Here is a 20,118-nt window from a genome sequence, read left to right on the forward strand (position 1 = left end):
TAATAGTGATCATGAAGTTTGTTTTAGGTATTAGAGTAGTGGTTTGCTTTAGATATATACTTGTTACTGAATGGATTGTACTAAATGACAGCCCTGCGGGTTGGCACACATTTTCTTTAAAGGACCAGATGGTATTTTGGACTTTGTGGGTCATTTGGGCTATTGCAGTTGCTCAATTCTGCTGCTGTAGCCATAGATACAAATCAGCATGGCTGTGTTTTGATAAAATTGTATTTATAGACCCCGAAAATTTAAGTTACTTATAATTTTCATATGTCATGAAATATGCATCTTTTGACATTTAAAAACACCACATAAAGATGTAAAAACAAGCAGTAGACTGAATTTAGCTTGAGTCTCAAATTTGCTGAATACTGTCTTGGTGGTTGACTGTTCTGAACTAAGTTCTAATGTGAATTAAAGTTGAAGAGTTATCTGAAACTTTTAAGAAGTGTAGGCCTTACACTGAATGGTTTAATCCAACCTCTTTCCTGGGGGGAAAAATCAACAAATATAAATAACATTTTGACAATAAAGAAGTAGTTAAAAATATTGTAAATCACTTCTTTTCCTTGATGACATAGAGGAGTTCTGATGTTACAAAGCCTTTTTTTTTTCTAATGGGCAAGAACTATTACAATTCATTGTAATATATATTGGAATATGCATTGGACATGTGTATGCATGTAAGTATTAAAGACTTACTTTCTCAGGGCATTTGCATGATAAATTTCCCATTGGTGCACCTTGATGTTGACAACCTACAGTCATATAAAATCTTTGCAAGTTTTAGTTCAGATGGGTCAAATAGAAGCTAAGGATAGTAAAAAGAGAATGCAGAAAAGAATCAGATTAGAGTAGTTCAGAAATGGAGTAGAGGGTGCTGAGCACGTGGGTCAGTGCAGGAGAGCACAGCAAAGGGGCAGTAATCCCAGCCCACAGTGCAATGTCTGTTTCCACACCCACGACTGTGCAGAACTAGACTCTGCAGAAAGGTAGGTCCTGGTGTTATTATTTGTGTGATAAAGCATTCGGCAAAGCTGACTTGAAGAGTGGTGTCTGGTCTATTCAGCTGGGAGAGCTCGGTCTTCACGGCCATTCACCACGTTTAATTCCCAGCCTGCTCAGTCTGTCTGTACTTCGTTCCCTGGTGTGTGGAACGGGGTCGATGTTTTGTCCTTTCTGCCATGGTTAGGTTTGCAGCTAGTCCTCCTCCTGCTTTGGTGCCCTTTGCTGCTAAAGGTTGACATACTGCTTAGGAAGGCATGGTTGATTTCAGAGCCAAGGGCCAGAGCAGATCTTCAAACCTGGAGAATTTATCTAATTTCCCTATAAGATAAGGAAGGGCACTTAAGGGTTTTACAGAGAAGACTGAGTCAACTAAAATTAGAAAACAGTTTTTCCTTTTCTAAAGCAGTAGTTCTCAACATGTGACTCGCGACCCTTTTGGGGGTCTAATGACCCTTTCACATGGGTTTCCTAAGACAGTTGGAAGACACAGATATTTACATTATAATTCATAAAGGTAGCAAAATTACAGTTATCAAATGGCAACAAAAGTAATTTTATAGTTGGGGGTTACCACAACCTGTGGGACTGTCTTAATGGGTCGCAACAAGGAAGGTTGAGAACCACTGCTCTAGAGACTATATTGCCAACAGTGAGCTTCTCAGAATTTCCTGTAAACCCTCATAGGACAAGCAGATGTTATTGGGTCTTTGCTTTTGAGACCATATATAGACAATGTACAAGACTGGGGTGGTGCTGTATACCTTTAATCTTATACTTGTGAGGCAGAGGCAGGAAGATTTCTGTGAGTTCAAAGCCAGCCTGCTCTACAAAGCCAGTTGCAAGCCAGCCAAAGCTAATAGTGAGCCCCTGCCTCAAACAAAACAAAAGAGAAAAACAAACATAGATGTACTAAATAAAATGAACAATAAGAATACATTTATATGCTTACATACTAAACAGTAAGCTGAAGATATATGTAAGTATAAAAATCATGTAGCTTTCAAAACAACTATTTGCTATAGGTACCATTTTAATTTCCATTTTTCAGAATCGAAATCTGATTTGAAAATTAAGTTGCCCTGGGTACCAGAGCTAGAAGTGATAGAGGTGGAAGGAGAACCAGACAGTCTGGTCTAGAGCATGCTGTGTAACTTTTCTGGTCTAGAGCATGCTGTGTAACTTTTCTGGTCTAGAGCATGCTGTGTAACTTTTCTGGTCTAGAGCATGCTGTATAGTGTTTCTGCTCTAGAGCATGCTGTACAGCGTTTCTTATCTAGAGCATGCTGTGCAGCTTTTCTGGACAGAGCTGCTCCACTCCCTTCCCTGCACCATAGCTAGGAATTGATAGAGGTGAAAGGAAAACCTAGGCAGTCTGATCTAGAGCATGCTGTACAGCTTTTTCTGATCTAGAACATTCTCTAGCTTTTTCTGGTCTAGAGCATGCTGTGTGGATTTCCTGATCTAGTGCATGCGGTGTAGTTTTCCTTATCTAGAGCATGCTGTGTGGCATTTCTGATCTAGAACATGCGGTGTGGCTTTCCTGATCTAGAACATGCTGTGTGGCTTTCCTGATCTAGAGCACACTCTGTAGCATTCCTGATCTAGAGCATACTGTGTGGTTTTCCTGATCTAGAGCGTGCTGTGTAGCTTTTCTGGATGCAGCTACTCTATTCCCTTCCCTCTGCTGCAGTGTCTACCAAGTGGGCATTGAACCAGTGTCTGTGGTCCACCTCTGTATCCTGCCTCCCAAGAGTTCAAGTGAAGACTGATGGTATTCTCTAGCCACAGATGGCAGCTACTTACTAGAGCACATAAGAAGAAAAATTCCTGTAATAAAAACTTTTCTAAATCCTCGATAAATTGGGCAATTACAAATTCAGATTTTCAGAATAATATAATTTTGACATTGCCTAGAACTTTATTGTGATTTGTTCTTTATGCCATAAATAGACTAAATTGAATTCTGATGATTACGAGCTGCAGTTTTGAAGATATGAAACTGTCCTCCGGACAGTCTAGTATTTTTTCACAACACCTGTCACCACCTGACTTTATATATACATCTGTGTGTTTAGTTCCTGTACCCCACTTCCCTAGTATTTGTGCTACAGTCGATTGAGGCATTTCATCTGCTCAAACTCCAGCATTTAAAACAGTTCATCATAGATGTTTAAAAAATATCTTATAGATGAGTGAATCAAAGCTTTATGTATGGCCAGCAAGATGGCTGAGCAAGTAAAAGCTCTTGCCACTAAGCTTGATAACCTGGGTTCCATTCCCAAAACCAACATGGTAGAAGGAAAGAACTAACTTTGGTAGGTTACCCTCTGACCTCTACACATGCTGTTGGGTCCCTCATTAAAAAAAGTGTAAAAGGAAAAATGTTTAATTTGGATAAATTATGGAAAATAGACATTTAAATGCTATTTTTTTTCATTCTAGCATGGATTAGAAGAACGAGAAAGACTCCACCTACTATGGAGGTAAGAATACATGGGAAAATATTCAAATAGTTTATGCTTGTAATGCTGTGTTTTCAGCTGAGAACTTGTACTACTAAACATACATAAATTCTTGGGAAAAATATCATACATCTCAGAGTATTAATTTTACTCTGTAAGAAGTAATTCTCAAGTATTTCTAGTAAAATAATTTATTATTATATTAGCGTTACATAGTAATAAAATATTGTATGATAAAATATATATGCACATATTCTTGTATTCTTATATTTTCTTTATTCTTGAGAATTTCATGCATGGATTCAATGAAATACAATTATATCCATTTTCCCATTTCTCTCCACCAACTACCCTGTATCCCCCTCCCATAGTCCCATCTTTCAACTTCATGTCTCTTTTTGTTTTTCTTCTTTCTTTTTCCATAATCCATTGAGCCCTTTTAGCACATTTGTGCATGGACATGGGGCCAGCCACTGCCACAGAAAGCTTGCCAGTGGGAATATCCTCAGGAGGGAATGATTCTCCCTCTCTCAGCATCCACCAAGTGCCAACAGCTTCCGTTAAGGGGCGGGGCATGGAGAACACACTGCCCACCCATACATCCTGGAGTTTTGCCTTGTTTGACCTTGTGCAGGGACTGTGAGTGCAGTAGCCACGTCCTGTCCAGAAGCAGAATTGTATGTTGTTACCAGTATCTCTCTTCACACAAGCAGGATTGTATGTTGTTACCAGTATCTCTCTTCACACAAGCAGGATTGTATGTTGTTACCAGTATCTCTCTTCACACAAGCAGACCCTTGTGGATCGGAACAGAAAATTATCAGATGCTGGTCAAGCTCCCACTCTCGTGGACAGTATTTTTCTGGATTATCTGCCAACTTTTGTCTCTAGAGTCTCATTTTCTTGCTGCTCCCATTCTGAGTGGCACCCCCTTTACTATTACAGCTGTTGTACCATGGTCAGATGCTACCAGTACTACAACTCTTCTTCAATTTTACCTTTTCATACCTCTGCTCTTGCCTATGATATGTTGATTTTGCAGCTTAACATTCAGAGAAGAATATTGATTCCAAATTCTTGAAGTCTATTTTAGTGTTGTCTTCAAGTAACTGACATTCATTGAGTTCTGTGTGTTTGGTATTATTAGGCTCATTTTATAAGTTAGCAAAATGAAATGTCCTAATTTTGACATTTTGCATATATGGCTCTACTTTTTTGTTGACTTAAATTACGAAGGTGAATGTTGGAAGCGGGGCTGCTTGTTTGTCCTGGCAGCCCAGAACTGAGATAATCACACAGAAACCATATTATTTAAATTACTGCTTGGCCCATTAGCTCTAGCTTCTTATTGGCTAACTCTTACATCTTAATTTAACCCATTTCTATTAATCTGTATATCACCACAAGGTCATGGCCTACCAGCAAAGTTTCAGCACGTCTGTCTCCAGCAGCAGATCCATGGCATCTATATGACTCTACCCTTCTTTCTCCCAGCATTCAGTTCAGCCTTCCCCGCTTACCTAAGTTCTACCCTACCAACAGGCCAAGGCAGTTTTGTTATTCATTAATGGTAATCACAGCACACAGAGGGGACTCCCACATCAAGTGAACTATGTGTTCTTTCAAAAAGTAGACACCTCTCTTATCCCAAATATTGTATTTTTAGAAATGTGGTAGAAAATTGCAACATTTTTACACTCTGGGATCTAGCATCATTAATTAAAAATTAATGAAGTAGAACTGATGTCTGAACATGGGCAAATCTCAGAAAACATGGTATTGCATAAAGAGAGCAAATCACAGAAGATGCCATACTGTATGCCATTCATATAATCTTGAAAGTAGGGAAAGAATAATGGGCATTCATTCAGTTAAGGTGGGGACTTAAAACAGGGGTCCACTTTTACAAGTCTAGTGAGAATGACAGTTTAATATGAAAGACAGAAACCTACATAAATAAGTAAATAATTAGGAGAAGGCAACTTGGATAAAACTAACTGCTTAAAAACCTAACTACCATCTTCAGAGATACAAAGCAAAACAAACTGCTGCTTAAGCAAAGTACCATTTCATCACACAAATGGTTTGGGGAAAATATAATAAATGAAATATTTAACGGAAAGATTAGAACCTTATATTGAAGTCATTTTCTGTAAGGCAGGACAAAGGACAGAGGTGGCTACAGAAAAGGAAATGGTTGGCAGCACTGGACGCTAGAGACAGTGCCCTTAGTGCATAGGTCAGTGGCGGCCTGTAGTTCTGTACTTATTGTTATCAGCTAAGCTTGAGTAAGGAAAATCATTTTCACTCATGGGAGGTCTCGCAGAATTGTTTTCTACACACCCGTTGTCAGGAAGTTATGGAAGTGCAAAGATGAGAGGATGGGACAAGGGTCCAGCCTAGGCAGAGAGTGCTGGAATACAAGGGCAGCTAGACCACTAGGTGGTGTGGGGGCAAGAAATGCAGGGAGAGGGTTGAAATACACAGAGGACGTGATACACTGGAAGACAGTAAATGAGCCTCACTCACTATACATCAGTGTGTGCAAAATAGAATTCACTCATTAGCTCCAGTAGGAACAAAACGTGGTGTTTTAGGACAAAATGATCACAGGAACTCTTTTAAAAGAAAATATTTAGTTGGGGCTGGCTTATAGTTCTATAAGTTTAGTCTATTATCATCATGGTGGGACATGGTGACATGCAGGCAGACATGGTGCTGGAGAAGAAACTGAGAGTCCTACATCTTGCAGGCAACAGAAAGTAGTGTGAGATACTGGGCAGTATCTTGAAGCCCACTTCCACAGTGACACACTTCCTCCAAGAAGACCACACCTACTCCAAAAAGTTTTACACCTCCTAATAGTGCCAGTACCTTTGGAGGCCACTGAAATCAAACCACCCCACATGGGTAGAAAAAGGGAAGTAAGCATACATAAGTCACTAGTTAAAAGTATTCTTGCAGAATAATATAAATATTGAATGTTGAACTGTAACTGGTGGCTGCTGGAAAACAAGGCTGGGGTAACTCTCCATTTCCCATTATAGGGAGTCAACACACAAAGCTTAAATCCAAATAACAAGGGAGTGATCATGAAGGGTTACAGGCTGCTGCAAAGTCCCTAGGAGCAGAGCCTGCTTTTCAGCTCTTGGGCGGCCCTTTGCATCCTTGGTTTGGCCTGTGCTGTGACCCTAGGTGGCAAGTGAGCACTGGGTGTAGAGCCCTGCGCTCTCATCCCCAGTCTGCCAGCAACCATCCAGAGTCAAGTAAAATACGTAAAGTAGCTGCTTTGAGGGAAGGAGTTATAGTATTTTCATAACAAATATTTTTGTGATATTAGCCCTACAAACTTTGACTTAAAAGAGGAAAAAAAAAAAGAATTTGTTTTGTTTTGCGAGACAGGGCCTCACACTGTAGCACAGATTGTCCCTGAATTCACACCAGGTTTCTTGTCTCAGTTTGTCCCCTGATTGCTGGGGTCTGATGGGCGAGTCCCATACCCTACTACAGGCTTTCTCAGCATAAGCTTTGTAAGCCAAACCATAATGTAGTAGACTTGGCAGTTACTGCAAAATGTGTCTGATTGTGGTTGTGCCCAATAAAACTTTATTTAGAAAAACAGTAGGTCAGTGAAAGCAGTCAGTTTGCCAAATCAGCCACAAATCAGTGGTTTCCAGACTGTCAGCCTGTACCGCTGGGCATGGAGAAGCTTCCTGTCTAATGTTCAGGTTCAGTAGCTTTAAGGAAATCAATTCCATCTTCTCTCTGCATATGCAGTCTTTCACTTAAAAGAAAAAAAAATCTTCCTAAGAACTCCTGACCTGCTGGTTGCCATCAGGCCTACTTTAAAATTACTATTAGAAGTGTCGACCTTTTAAAAGGAAAGATTATCCTTTGTCCACACTACACCTGACTATGGGACCTTGCTTTGGGGGTTAAAACTCTCCAGGCTCCCCTGAGGCCTTGGGAGAGTGAGTCTCACCTGAGGGAGAGTCCCTCAAGAGCAGAGCAGAGGCAGAGCTTCAGTGGGAATAATCTAAGAAGCAGCACACGGTCTTTATTCAGGACACCGGCTTGCAGCCAGTCTTTAAGACAATGGCTGATCTGTCCAACTAGCTAGCTAGCTGTCCGCTTAGCATCCGAAATTTAAAATTCAGAGGTGCGAAACTTGTCATGGGGATGCATAATAACACATTTATTTGAATTTTAAAATTAACCCAGACTTATTCTGACAGAGAATAAGTCAGACTTGGCTGATCGGGTTTGACAATCACGACTAGCTTTGCCAATTAAGTTATATGGTTATATCTTCCATAAATTGAACAAGCTGAACTGAAACTCTGAGGCTTTAAAGAGCATTTAAAGTCTACATTCACTGTGCAATCCCTACTGATGCTGGCTTTGCTATTGATTTGCCACCTGAAATGTGACATGGTTTGTAAAGTCTTATACATAAAAGTGCTGCTGTTGTTTATGGGTGTATCGGGACACAGTGAAAGCCGGCATGGAAATGACAGGCCGGAAAGGAAACACAAGGCTGTTGTTACTCGAAGAGAAATCAGGAGAGACCACCAGGGGCTTTTATCATATCAGCAGAGTTTAATCCATTCAGTTTGATAGTGGGAACGGACATAGGAGTATATTGTTAGCTATATATATTTCTGTTCATAAAATATTCTGTTTAAAACAAATACCAAGAGGGCTGCCCTTGTAGCTTGGTTAGTAGAATGCTGCTTAGCATACTCTGGTTCCATTCCCAGTACTGCATAAACCAGGCATGGGGTGCAGCCTGTTATCCTGGTACTCTGAAAGTGTAGGAGGATCAAAAGTTCAAGATCATTTTAGCTACACAGTAAGTTGGAGACCCCGCCACAGTAAGACAGATAAATAAGCAGTGCCTTATAATCACATCAAGTTGAGCCAGGCAGAGAGGCCAACCAAGGCTACACACAGAGAAACCTTGTAGAGAAAGAGAGAGAAAGAGAGAGAGAGAGAGAGAGAGAGAGAGAGAGAGAGAGAGAGAGAGAGAGAGAGAGAGAGAAAGGAGAGAGAAAAAAAAAAAGAAAAAAGAAAATAAAGAAAAATGATAAGACATTCATTGTTAAAATATAAAATTTTCCATACATTTTAATCTGGTTATGGTTCCCCTCCCCCAACTCCTCCCAGCTCCCACTTACCCACCTCTACACTCTTCTTTCTCTCATTAGACATTCTTAAACTAATAAATGATATATTTGAAATTCAAAAAAAAAACACTTAAAAGAATTTTCTTAGCAACTTCCATAGAAAACAAATCAGCAGGACTTAATTTTTGAAATTCCTTCTGAAAGTTGTAATGTTTAATTAGGCTTATTATTTATTCAGTTACCATCAAATACCTCACACGGACTTAAAAGTTAATGTACTTTCCCTATAGACTTCTTTTGCACATGCCGATCTGACCTAAATGCATTGAACATAACACTGTTAAGTTATATTTAGTTTCTAATTTTAGTATCTCTTTTGCCTCCTGTGAAACTGAATTAGTCTGAAATGGTAAAATTGTGAAGAAAACCTCTTCACGTATCACCCTTAGAAATGGGACCTTACTGCAGTTTACACAGGAGTGCCGTGTGTTCTGTGGCAGTGTCGTTCTGGGATCCCGTACTTGCAGGGCTGAGAAGCTTGCTCAGTGACCTGTTCTTTATTTGGCTGCTGCCGTAAGTGTGGTGTGCTGCAAAGCCATCTCCCTTGGCCAACACCGTGACTCTGCTTGACTTAGTCTTTTATCTTACTAAAATATTAACACTAAAAAAATTTATTTTTTAAAGACAGAAATAATAAGTTACCCCCAAAAGTTCTGGTAGATTCCACAACTCTCAGTTTTAACAAGTTAATTGATTCAGGCATGCGTTAGTGCTTCGTTGCCAGCGGGAGTACTTGCCCCGTGGGTTCTGCTCTTCCTTAGCTACCGCAGTAAATGAAAACACACAAGTACCTGCTTGCAGCACACACACACTTAGCATTGGAGAGGGTGTCTCCCTGTCTGCCTTCCTTGGTGTTGACCTCCAGCTCTGTGAAAACAGCAAGGATGTAAAATTCACCTTGCTTCCTAGAGAATTGTGCTAAGAGAGGAAGATGAACCCTGGGTGCATTTTGAGTCACAATCCTGAGCCTGTTCTTAACTGCTAAGTCCGTCTGTCTTCCTGCCTGAAGTATGAATATCATTAATCATTCAAGAGCTATTTGAAAATGAGTTTCTTCTCATTTTCAAAACATTGGTTGTAGGTGAGTATTGCTAAGAAGCATCCTGTCAACTTCAAAGCTCTTGCTTTTTCTTGGTCAGGGGTGCTGCTCCCAAGTCTGTCTGAGCAGACTACACATTTTATTCTTAGCACAGTTTGCCATCCATTTTGACCTTTATCTGACTTTTAAGGAACAGAATAATATATATATGTGAATATATAAAAGAAAAAGAGTTTTTAAGTAAGTTATAAGTAAGGTGCTATTTATTATTTTTAGGTACATTCATCAAAACATACTAGGTACATATTAAATAGTATACATAATTCTGAATGGTTAACCTAAATTATATCAACGGTTAATAAGACAAGTCTCATAAGCGGGAGTTATATCCAGATTGGGAATGGTTGAGGGAGTACAGTTGGGAGATAATGTCTCTAAATTCATACTTTTCTTGTTATTTCATCAAATTTCTTAATTTTTTCACTCATCTCCATACTAGCGAAGTAATGATTTTATGCGATCCCAGTTTAAAGAAAAGCATGACTGATAATCACTTGTATGTGATGTAAGCTCTCGTTGGGAAGGAGGGTGTTTAAGAAAAGTACATCTGTTTGCGTTGGTGATACACCCCCAAAAAGGCCAGGCATAGCTGATCACCCAAAGGAAGAGATACAAATGACTAATAAATATTTGGGGAAATGTTCAATATTTACATCAGAGAAATGTAAATTAAAACTGTTGAGATTCCATCTCATACCAGTCAGGATCATGAAGACAACAAACAACAAATGTTGACAAGGATGTGGGGAAAGGGGACTCTAATATACGGCTGGTGGGCTCAGAAACTGGAGCAGCCCCTATGAAATCAGTTGGGAAGTTACTCAGAAAAACGGAAAGGGAACTACTGTGCAACCCAAAGGAATCCAAGTCAGCACAACAGAGATGCGTGTCTGTCTGTGTTTACTGTTGCCCTGCCCACAGGAGCCCAGATGGCCATCAGCACAAGGGAGTGAGGCAGAGGGCATAGACGTGTATAGTGAGATTCTATGCGGCCAGAAAGAAAAATGAAATGGTGTCATTTGCAGGAAAATGGGCAGAACTGGAGAGCATGCTGTTAGTGAAGGAAGCTACCACATGCTACATGAAGGCGGGAAAGAAACTGTGAGGAGGGGAACTCATTATAAGAGAGGGATATGGGACAAAAGAAAGACAAAAATACCACATTTCCTCTCTGTGCAGAGTCTACATTTAAGCAATGCAGGTGCACACGCGGACAGGACAAGGAAGCAGAAGGTAGATTATTTCAGGGGGTGGGAGGAAGAGAGCCATGGTGAAGGCAATGGGAGGTAAATAAAAGCAAGATACAAGCACATGGGCATGTGTGTGTGTGAGAGAGAAATCTCAAAATGAAACCCACTTTTGTACATTACAACAATTAACTTTTAAAATATTAGAATTTGAGTAAAAGGAACTACTGTACAATGTGTGGGTAAGCCTCTAATCATTGAAGACCTTAGGGGAGAAGTCCTGGTAATCCCTAGGGTATCAGTACTGCCCCGTATGAGGGTGTCTGTCAGCACAGCCCCTGTGTGAGGGTGTCTGTCAGCACAGCCCCTGTGTGAGGGTGTCTGTCAGGACTCTACCTGTTTCTGCTTTTAGATTGAGGTAAGACACCCACTGCTCCCAGTGTTTCTCATAAACTCAGAACCCAGAAATTTGATAATTAGTCATCTTGTGGGTAGTTCTTTAATGATTCAGTAAATAAAGTGACTAGCCAGAATAATTCAAAGTTGCAAATATTCAATGAATGATAGTCGCTATTATTTTATTGTCATTTCTACTTTCTATTAAAGTCCACAAGAGGGGCTTGAGGCAGCTCAGTGGCTTGATGGCTTGAATTCAACCCACAGTGGGAGGAGAGAACTGACTCCCATGGCCTCCGTGGGTGCTGCCACCACCCAAAATAAGTGAAGTGTTTAGAATTCATACATAAATATTCCACAAGACATTTAATTTCTTGTGAAGTTACAGAATTAGATCTGTACTCCACATTCATTTTTTTTGTTGTTGTATTATCGTGTGTGTGTGTGTGTGTGTGTGTGTGTGCGCGCGCGCGCGCAGTTAGTGTGGGAGGTCAGAAGACAACTTGTAGCAGTCGAGTTCCCCTGCCACTGTGACCCCAGGGATTGAACTTAGGTCCTCAGGCTTTTATGAAAGCCTTTTTACCTGCTGAGCCATCTTGCTGGCCCTTGTTTGTCTTTTGGAAATAGTTATATTTGTGAACAGTCTTATGGTATTTTTGAATGCTTACTTTATAGAAATAAATGTAAAATAAATGTTCTGGGTTTGTCTCCCTATTTTTTGTGGGTTTTTTTGTTTCTTTTGTTTTGTTGGGGGGGGGGGTGTTTGAGACAGGGTTTCTCTCTAGTTTTGGAGCCTCTCCTGGATCTAGCTTTTATAGACCAGGCTGGCCTTGAACTCACAGAGATCACCCTGCCTCTGCCTCCCAAGTGCTGGGATTAAAGGCATGAGCCACTACTGCCCAACTTTGTCTCTTTGTCTTCCAGTTTTTATAGCCTAAGAACTGCCAGTTTTCTACTTGTGATATTCAGATCAATTTAATATATTTGAATTTTTAAAATGCAACGTATTTGAATTTTAGTAATATAGCTACTTTCTTCTAGAGTTCAACTTGATTTGAAATGTTGAGTCCCAATGGGAAGAGAAGCGAGCGTGTAGGAGGTGGTATGAGATTCCCCTGTGACTTGCCTGTGCACTCCTGTCATACCATTTACTCCTGCCTCCTGCTCACGGTAGCTCTGCCTGCATGGGGCGTCTGTGGGAAAGACCATCACTGATAGGGTATCATCAGGGATAGGCCTGAGGGGTGGATGCTCCCTCTGTCGCCTGGGCAGGCAGCTGGCGCACATTTGCCTTGCTTTCTCAGAGCCCAGCAGCCAGTGTCGTGACCAGTTACAGCACGTGCTGATGCAGGGCTCCCTTCCTCCCACTCTGCCATATCATGTTCCTTTCACTGGGATCCCTTATTAAACATCAGCTGAATCAAAACCAAAATTGTCTTTAGCAGACGTGAGCTCAAACCCTTACCGGTCAGTACCAGGTCATTAAATTCCACAGGTCTCCGCGTTTTGTGATCTGACTGCGCGTCGCTATGCTGACAGAAACAGAGTGCTCATTAAGAACAGGGCTGAAACGTGTGTGGAGTGCCCGACCACTTGGTGAAATGCCGGAGAACCCCCAGGTTAATGTTCACTAACAGTCTGGTATAGCCTGCAGCTGTACAAGCGGATCTTGTGAGGAGAGGATTGCCTTCCCCTGTGAGTTGTGCTGTAGGAATACCAGTTGGGACTGGGCTCCACAACTCTGCATTTTGGTCAGTTGTGATTTTCAGTAATGGGCTCCTAAGTTGCAAAGAGGAGTTTTCTTGATGAGGGCGGGGAGTACACTTATCTGTGAGATAAGGACAAGGTTTAGAAGGCAGTTAGGGATTGTTCTCCTTTAGTAGAGCAGAGACTGGGAGTCCTCTTCCAAGACCCCGACAGCTGTCCAGGTTTTTGGGGCCTGGCATGGTTTCCCTCCTGTGGAGGAGGAGGTCTTCATTCCAGTCGAGCTGCTGGTCACTGCCAGGTATGTGTGCACTGCCGCACCTTTAGGTTATGCTGTGATGGTCTAGGTTGCGGCTCCGGTATCAGAGCTGGGTGGGACTGCTGGCTGTTCCCTCCTTTGGAAGCTTTCATGGTGTCTTCTGTCACCAGGACAGCGACAGCTAGTCCTCAGGCAAAAGGCTTGTAGGTCAGATCCAGCATACGGGTCAGCTCAGGGTTGACCTTCATTTTTTAGGGTATTTTTAAAGTACACAAAAATAAGAGTCATTTCTGAGGAAAAAATAGTGCTTCTTGTTTAAAATAAATTCTGTCATCCTAGAATTTTGCTCAGTTTCTTTTTATTAAAATATTTTTATTTCACTGTGTTAGAGAGTAAAAATACATTTAGCTTTTAAATTTTGCTTTCCATCTTCAATGTATAAAGTTCTTGACACGCACCAGTAAAGTGCAGTGTTTTCTGAATTGCACAGTTGGATATAAGGTGAAATGTTCAGAAGGAGAATGAAGTTCTTATGACAGGCCCTGTCTTCTCCCCAACTATTTCTAGCTTTTCTCTAATTACGTATTTTGACAGCCTTCCTTTTTCAGACGGGTAGAAGGTATGTTTCGAGAGGACTGAGAAGCAGCACGTGGCCTCAGTAATTGTCTCCCCCACAAAATTAGACTAATTGCATTATCAGCTCTCGCCAAATTACATGGCAATTCATCATAAAAACACTTATTAGTGTTTGTCTAGAACAGCCTCACTAATGACGCCTGCGCAGCAAAGGAGCTCTGCATTTTCATCAGCATTGGATGCTTTTGCCACATTAATGCCGCATGGCCATTTGACTGCAATAATTTTTTAAAGCTATGACATTATCGCACTAGAGTAATACTTGTTAACAAAATTCATTTGTGTATTGGCAAAATATTTGCAGATAATAAGCTCAGTGATATATTGAGTAGTAACATGGATTTACCTAAGGAAACATAATTATTGCCCTGAAGAAAGCAAGGCCATCTTTTCCATAGGAAGACCTCTCCTAAAACTTAACTGATTAATTAATAAGCACTTTTTTAAAAAAAAAAAACATAAAATGTAAATGCTATTAGGCCACACTCAACCCAACTTTGTTCAAACTAAAGGCTTTCTGATATCAGATGTTACTTATATATATTAGAATTCTTTTAAATCTATAAATAAATTTATTGCTAGGTCTTTCTATTTGAGCCAGGTGGTGGTGGTGAATGCCTTTAATCCCAGCACTCAGGAGGCAGAAGCAAGTGGATCTCTGTGAGTTCAAAGCTTCAAGAGCTAGTTCCAGGACAGCCACCAAAGTTACAGAGAAACCTTGTCTCAAAAAAACAAACAAACAAAAAAAAAGTATTTGATAGCCATTTGTGTAAAAATTCTAAGTAAATTACTCTTATTAATACATAATACAAAGATCAGGCTTAGAAGAAGTATTATGGAAATATTAGATACCTTCTTAATTAAAAATATAATCATTTAAGCTTTAATATTCTTACAACATTTTATGTTCTTAGCCTGCCTAACTGTGTGACAAACAGGTTCAACACCAGTATTAGAAAGTTTTTTTAAATAAGAGCTTTGAAAATTCCTGCCACATTTATAAGATACCTAGTAACAAGGAAAGGAACAAAATGGGACTTTCTTTTTACATTGAGTAGGGCACTTCTGGCCAACAGTGGGTATGGAAGACAGAGGACAGGTCACAGAAGTCGGTTTCCTTCATTCTATCCTGTGGGTCCTGGGGATCAGACTAAGGTGGTCAGGGCTGGCAGCAAGCACTTCTGCCCACAGAGCCATCTCACCAACCCAGAAAGATGCTACTAAGGAAAATCTGAAAGTCTCATGTAGCCTGAAAATAAAGCCAGCATGAAAATACGGAAGTAACCGTCTACTATGAGATGGTATCTTACCTGACAGGGGGCATTGCCACCTGTTCTGATCCCATCCTGTCCTGATTACCTGATTAATATTCAGGGACTGGCCATCTCTATTACTGAATTTTATTCTTAAGTACTTGAAGGAAATGTCACTTGCCTTTAAATAAGGGAATTATCGTCAACACAGAATGATTGGCAGTAGAAATTCAGTCACAATTTCCTAGCAGTTCCTGATTTTTTTGAGGGCCCTGACACCACACTCCTTCTTTTAGTCTAAATTTGTTGGGTGGCTTATAATCACTTTTTCAGAGGTTACCTAATAATACATTTTGCATCAGGTTTCTTGGCATTCAACTATGATACCCTATTGGCCATCATGAAAGCCATATGACAGGTTCTTAGACCCGACCAGTTGCTGTACGGCAGTGTTCAATCGAGCCCTACTGTTGAGTCCCGAAATAGCTTGTTTTGGAGGAAAAGTGAGATTTGCTTCCTCCTTCTGAACACCTTTTTTTTTTTTTTTTTTTTGGTTTTTCGAGACAGGGTTTCTCTGTGGCTTTGGAGCCTGTCCTGGAACTAGCTCTGTAGACCAGGCTGGTCTCGAAGAACTCACAGAGATCTGCCTGCCTCTGCCTCCCGAGTGCTGGGATTAAAGGCGTGCGCCACCATCGCCCGGCTTCTGAACACCTTTTTAAGAGAAAGGTTAATCCAGCTGCCTTTGAGAGTATTGGTCAAGAGAAAACCAGCAGTAAACTCACAGAAAGGAGAAGCTCAAATTTGCTTAACAAACACCTTGTGAGTACCTGTGGTAGCTAGATGTTGACGGAGGATGGATGTTGACACATGATGACCCTAGCAACATGAGGGTCATCGTGGAACTTGTATTTAGGAAAGTGTGTGTGCCAAAATGGGTCACTGCAAGTGGGAAGAAGACTCTGAGAGAGGAGCAAAAGCCTAAGAAACAACACTGAGCCTTCCTTATGTAAGACAAAGTTCAGGAAAGCTACCTTGGAGAGTTAGCCAGGCTGAGCCCTGAAGGATGAGAAAGGACCGACCGCTCAGGATGCAGAGCCGCTGACACCAAAACCTCACCCATAGGCCAGAGCAGTTTGACAGCCTGAGGCATTCCCTAATACAGGAGAGGTAAACCAAATGCATAGGGAAGGCAAGAAACACCTTTTCAGTTGACAAAGCTATGGGGAAGCACCTACTGTCATTTGCTACACAAACAGATGGAAGTTAGTGCTAGATACAAGTTTTCCAAATACCAAAAAACTTTCTGGTCTAGACGTTCCAGTCCTAAGAAGGTGTGCCAAGGAATGAGTGGCAAGTGAGCTGATTTACACAGAGATGTAGGATTTGTAAAATATGAAGTGTTGTAAACAGCACCTGCATGGGATTGACTGGATATATCACATTCCTCTGCACAGTAATGTTAGCTACGAAGCAACCAGTGAGAATACTGTGGTCCAAAAGCTAGGAGACAGTATGCATTGTGTATGCGTTATTTATTGTGACAAGTGTGTTTGTAAATGAGATACCTTGTATTCATAAAGTCCATGAAGGGAAAGTATGTAGTGATGCATTCTGGCCTTTTCAGCAGAAGAAATAAAAGTGTAAGAGATTTTTGCTCTCTACCTCAGGAAGTTCTGTTTGTTTGTATTCTTGTATCTCTCTTAAAGGTATTTGGTAGGGAAAGAGCTAGGTGGGGGTGGCGCGTGCCTTTAATCCCTGCACTCAGGAGGCAGAGGCAGGTGGATCTCTGTGAGTTCGAGGCCAGCCTGGTCTACAAGAGCTAGTTCCAGGACAGGTTCCAAAACTACAGAAAAACCCTGTCTCAAAAAAAAAAAAAAAAAAAAAAAAAAAAAAAAAAAAAAAAAGCTATTTTGTTTTGTAGGGAAAGAAAAGTAAGAAACATAGTTTTTTTTTTTTTTATTGAAAGATAAAAAGGACATTTTGAAGGAGCTGAGAGTCTGGTTTACTCTTTTGCAAGCACTGGCTTCCTTTATGTTTCCAGTTTGTTAGGCAGCAGCAGAGCAGGCTGGCTGATTAAATCAGGACACAGCAACGTCAGTCATCAGCCTACGTACAGTCCCTAGTTGTGGTCTCTGTCTGTGTAAGGCTCGCGAGAACAGGTCCTGTGGTCTGGACCTGCTGCATCGGTAGGATCTAGAACGCTCCGTGGCTCGGAGTGTGCGCTCTGGATAGGGAAGGATCCATCTGCTGAGCCCTCTTTTGCCTTTGTCTCTTCTCCTTTGTCTCGCATTGCTGCTGCTGTTGTTTTAAAGGGTAGGGCACAGGTTGACCTGGCAGCAAGTGGCAGGCAGAGGACAGCTTTGGGAATCAGTTCTCTTTCTACCTTACATAGGTTCCAGGGACAGGACTTGGGTCACCAGGCTTGTGTGACAAGAGTCTTACCCACTGAGTTACCTCACCGGCTCCTCATCAACCATTTTGATTACCTCCCACAACTCCCATGAGAATTCTCATCTGATTTTGTTATTTCAGCTTCTAGTCTCCATCAATGGGACATCGGGGACATCGTGCCTGAGCCTCTTTTACTCCTGACACCAATCCTAAAAGAAGCCCAGCTCCACTGGTACCCATTCGAGCTTACACCTGCTTGCCTGGCCTTCAGGAGTCACTGTATCCTAATTAATACGCTTGCTTCTTCAATTTCTCCGAGGAGAAGAGTTCCCACTGTGGTTGCTTCTCCTCTCCCTTCATCCCTCCCTGAGTATCGTTTCAGTCAGTTTCATCAGATGCGGCCCTTCAGAGACTTCCACTTCCCTCCAGTAGAGTTGCTTCAGGGAGCTCCAGCTGTCTGGCTGCCAGCACTAGTCACCTGGCCCGGGGCAGGTGCCACTGTGAAGCTTCTGCAGTGTTTGCCTCTCTGCACTTCTGGGTAGTCGCAGATCATCTGTGACCCCTGACACTGCCCTCCTCATTACCTACTCTGTCTTCTTATAGGGCGGGAAAGGCTTTGTCATCTGGGGAGTTGAGTAGGGGGTAGGTGTACTGAGTTCCACTTTAAATGACCAAGAGTCATTTACCCATGCTTTCCTACGACCTACGCCTCTTTGGGAAATACCAGTAGGCTTTCTTGAGCTCTTGGGTACCTGTTGCCATGTTCCTATTGGTCTCAGGCGCTAGGGATGGATGTTGTGATCTGCCACATTTGTGTTGTTATTGCAGATGCGCTATCCTGGGTAAATTACTCAGTGCACAGTGGGTTAAAGAATATAACCATCATTATAACCTGTTTCTCTAGGCGGGGTGGGACGTGAAATATTTGAGGTCTAAGAAGGTGGCTGATCATTACATTTTCCTACTTTTACCTAACGTAGGAACTCTGTATTTGCGTGTTGATATATTCAAAGCCAAATACTTAATGATTGACAAGTGAAGAGTACACAAAGGTAGATTTTTCCCCAATTTCAAAAGCATCATCTTTGCCACATTTATTTTTAAAAACTAATATAAATTCCCAAGAGTATAAATATCTCATTTGGTTTTCAAGAATATATGGCATTTTTTCTCATTATGAAGAAAAGGCCTGTAAATTATTTAGAACCAGAATTTAATTAACAGTGAAATAAATTTATTCTTAATTCTTAGGTCTTTAAATTTAGGTTTGCTTGTGTAATACCATGCAGCATGCAGAGCCAAATCCATTCATTCAGCAAGTACATGCTGGCTACATCTTACTCGCTAGGCCCTGTTCTAGGCACTCCGTGTGAGGGACAAAAGGGAAGGGAGCCAGAAAGGGCTGACAGAAGCTCATTGCCTTCTGGCCACCAAACTGCACGTGCACATATTTACCTTCTGCCTTGGCAATCCAGCTTCTAGAAATCTCTTCAATTATCAGACAAAAGCAAAGGTGGAGCCTCACAAGGAGGCTCCCAGCCACTAAAAGATGACAAAATGTAGCAATGGAGTGAGAGAAGCAAGCAAGAGCTGAGTGTGGATGGGTGCAGACAATAGATGAAGAGTGGAGAGCTTGCCTTTTATGAAAAAGTGGAAAATATGTAGAAAACTGTTTGTTTGTTTGTTTGTTTGAATAAAGATTAGAGAAGGAAGAAAAGCCCAGAATGGAAGAGCAACAGCGGAACATAAACTTCGCTGGTGGTGCCTTTCTGCTTAGTTTTACTTGCAACAATTATGACATAGCGTCCACTGTGCTGGTCTCCCCTTAGCCACGAGGCTCAGGGAGCCATGTGAATAACTGGAAGAAAAGCCTCCAGGCAGAAGGGAGCCAGTGAAGTGTGTCTGGGGAACACACAGGAAGACCCCAGGCAGGTCACCTTGACCCTGTGGGAAACTGATTGTGCGTGCAGGCCCGAGGTGGAGTTGCAGCAGACGGTGTGGACACAGCGCAAAGCTGAACACTGATGGAGGCCCAGCCAAGCTTTGGCCTCCTCACTGGGATCCTTAGTGGTTCCTGTGGCCTGGCTTTGTGTCCCTGCCTGTCACAGAGTCTGGACAGGCTGCCCTTAAAGCAATAGCAAAAGCCATCTGCTACTGACAGACACACTAGCATTGTGGACAGACATGAGTCTCCTTGTCACTGTCCCCCTGCCGCTGGAAAGGCTCTCATGAGTGTTCTCTATCTGCCACATGCTAATCTGACGTAACTTCTAATAACCCAGGGAAGGCTTGTTAGAGGGAACTGGCATGAAAATTTACCCTCTGCCATGTGAACATTACATCATAGAGGCCCAACGAGACCTGTGTGGGGGCCTGTAGTCCAGACAAGAAATGCTGTTGGCAAGAGAAGTGGAGAGAAGTGTGATTTCAAGAAACAATTTGAAGAGCTGGTAAGATTTTAGTTGCTCCTGTCCTGACCAGTGGGACATTTAGTGCTGGTAGCTATAGGAGGGGAGGGGGCCCAGGAATAGCTT

General features: G+C 41.7%; 1 protein-coding gene across 1 annotated transcript in view; it reads left to right on the forward strand.

Annotated features, from left to right (window-relative positions):
- The window catches only part of Ndufaf2 (NADH:ubiquinone oxidoreductase complex assembly factor 2), a 101,165-nt gene that overhangs the window by 70,162 nt on the left and 10,885 nt on the right, over positions 1 to 20,118 (forward strand). Inside the window, exon 3 of the mRNA XM_050160474.1 lies at positions 3,454 to 3,494. Coding sequence (XP_050016431.1) covers positions 3,454 to 3,494 — 41 coding nt within the window. The remainder of the gene's footprint in view (positions 1 to 3,453; positions 3,495 to 20,118) is intronic.

Source organism: Alexandromys fortis, unplaced genomic scaffold, assembly GCF_014885135.2.
Source record: "Alexandromys fortis isolate MF-2015 unplaced genomic scaffold, M_Fortis_MF-2015_v1.1 scaffold_76, whole genome shotgun sequence".
NCBI classification, from domain to species: domain Eukaryota; kingdom Metazoa; phylum Chordata; class Mammalia; order Rodentia; family Cricetidae; genus Alexandromys; species Alexandromys fortis.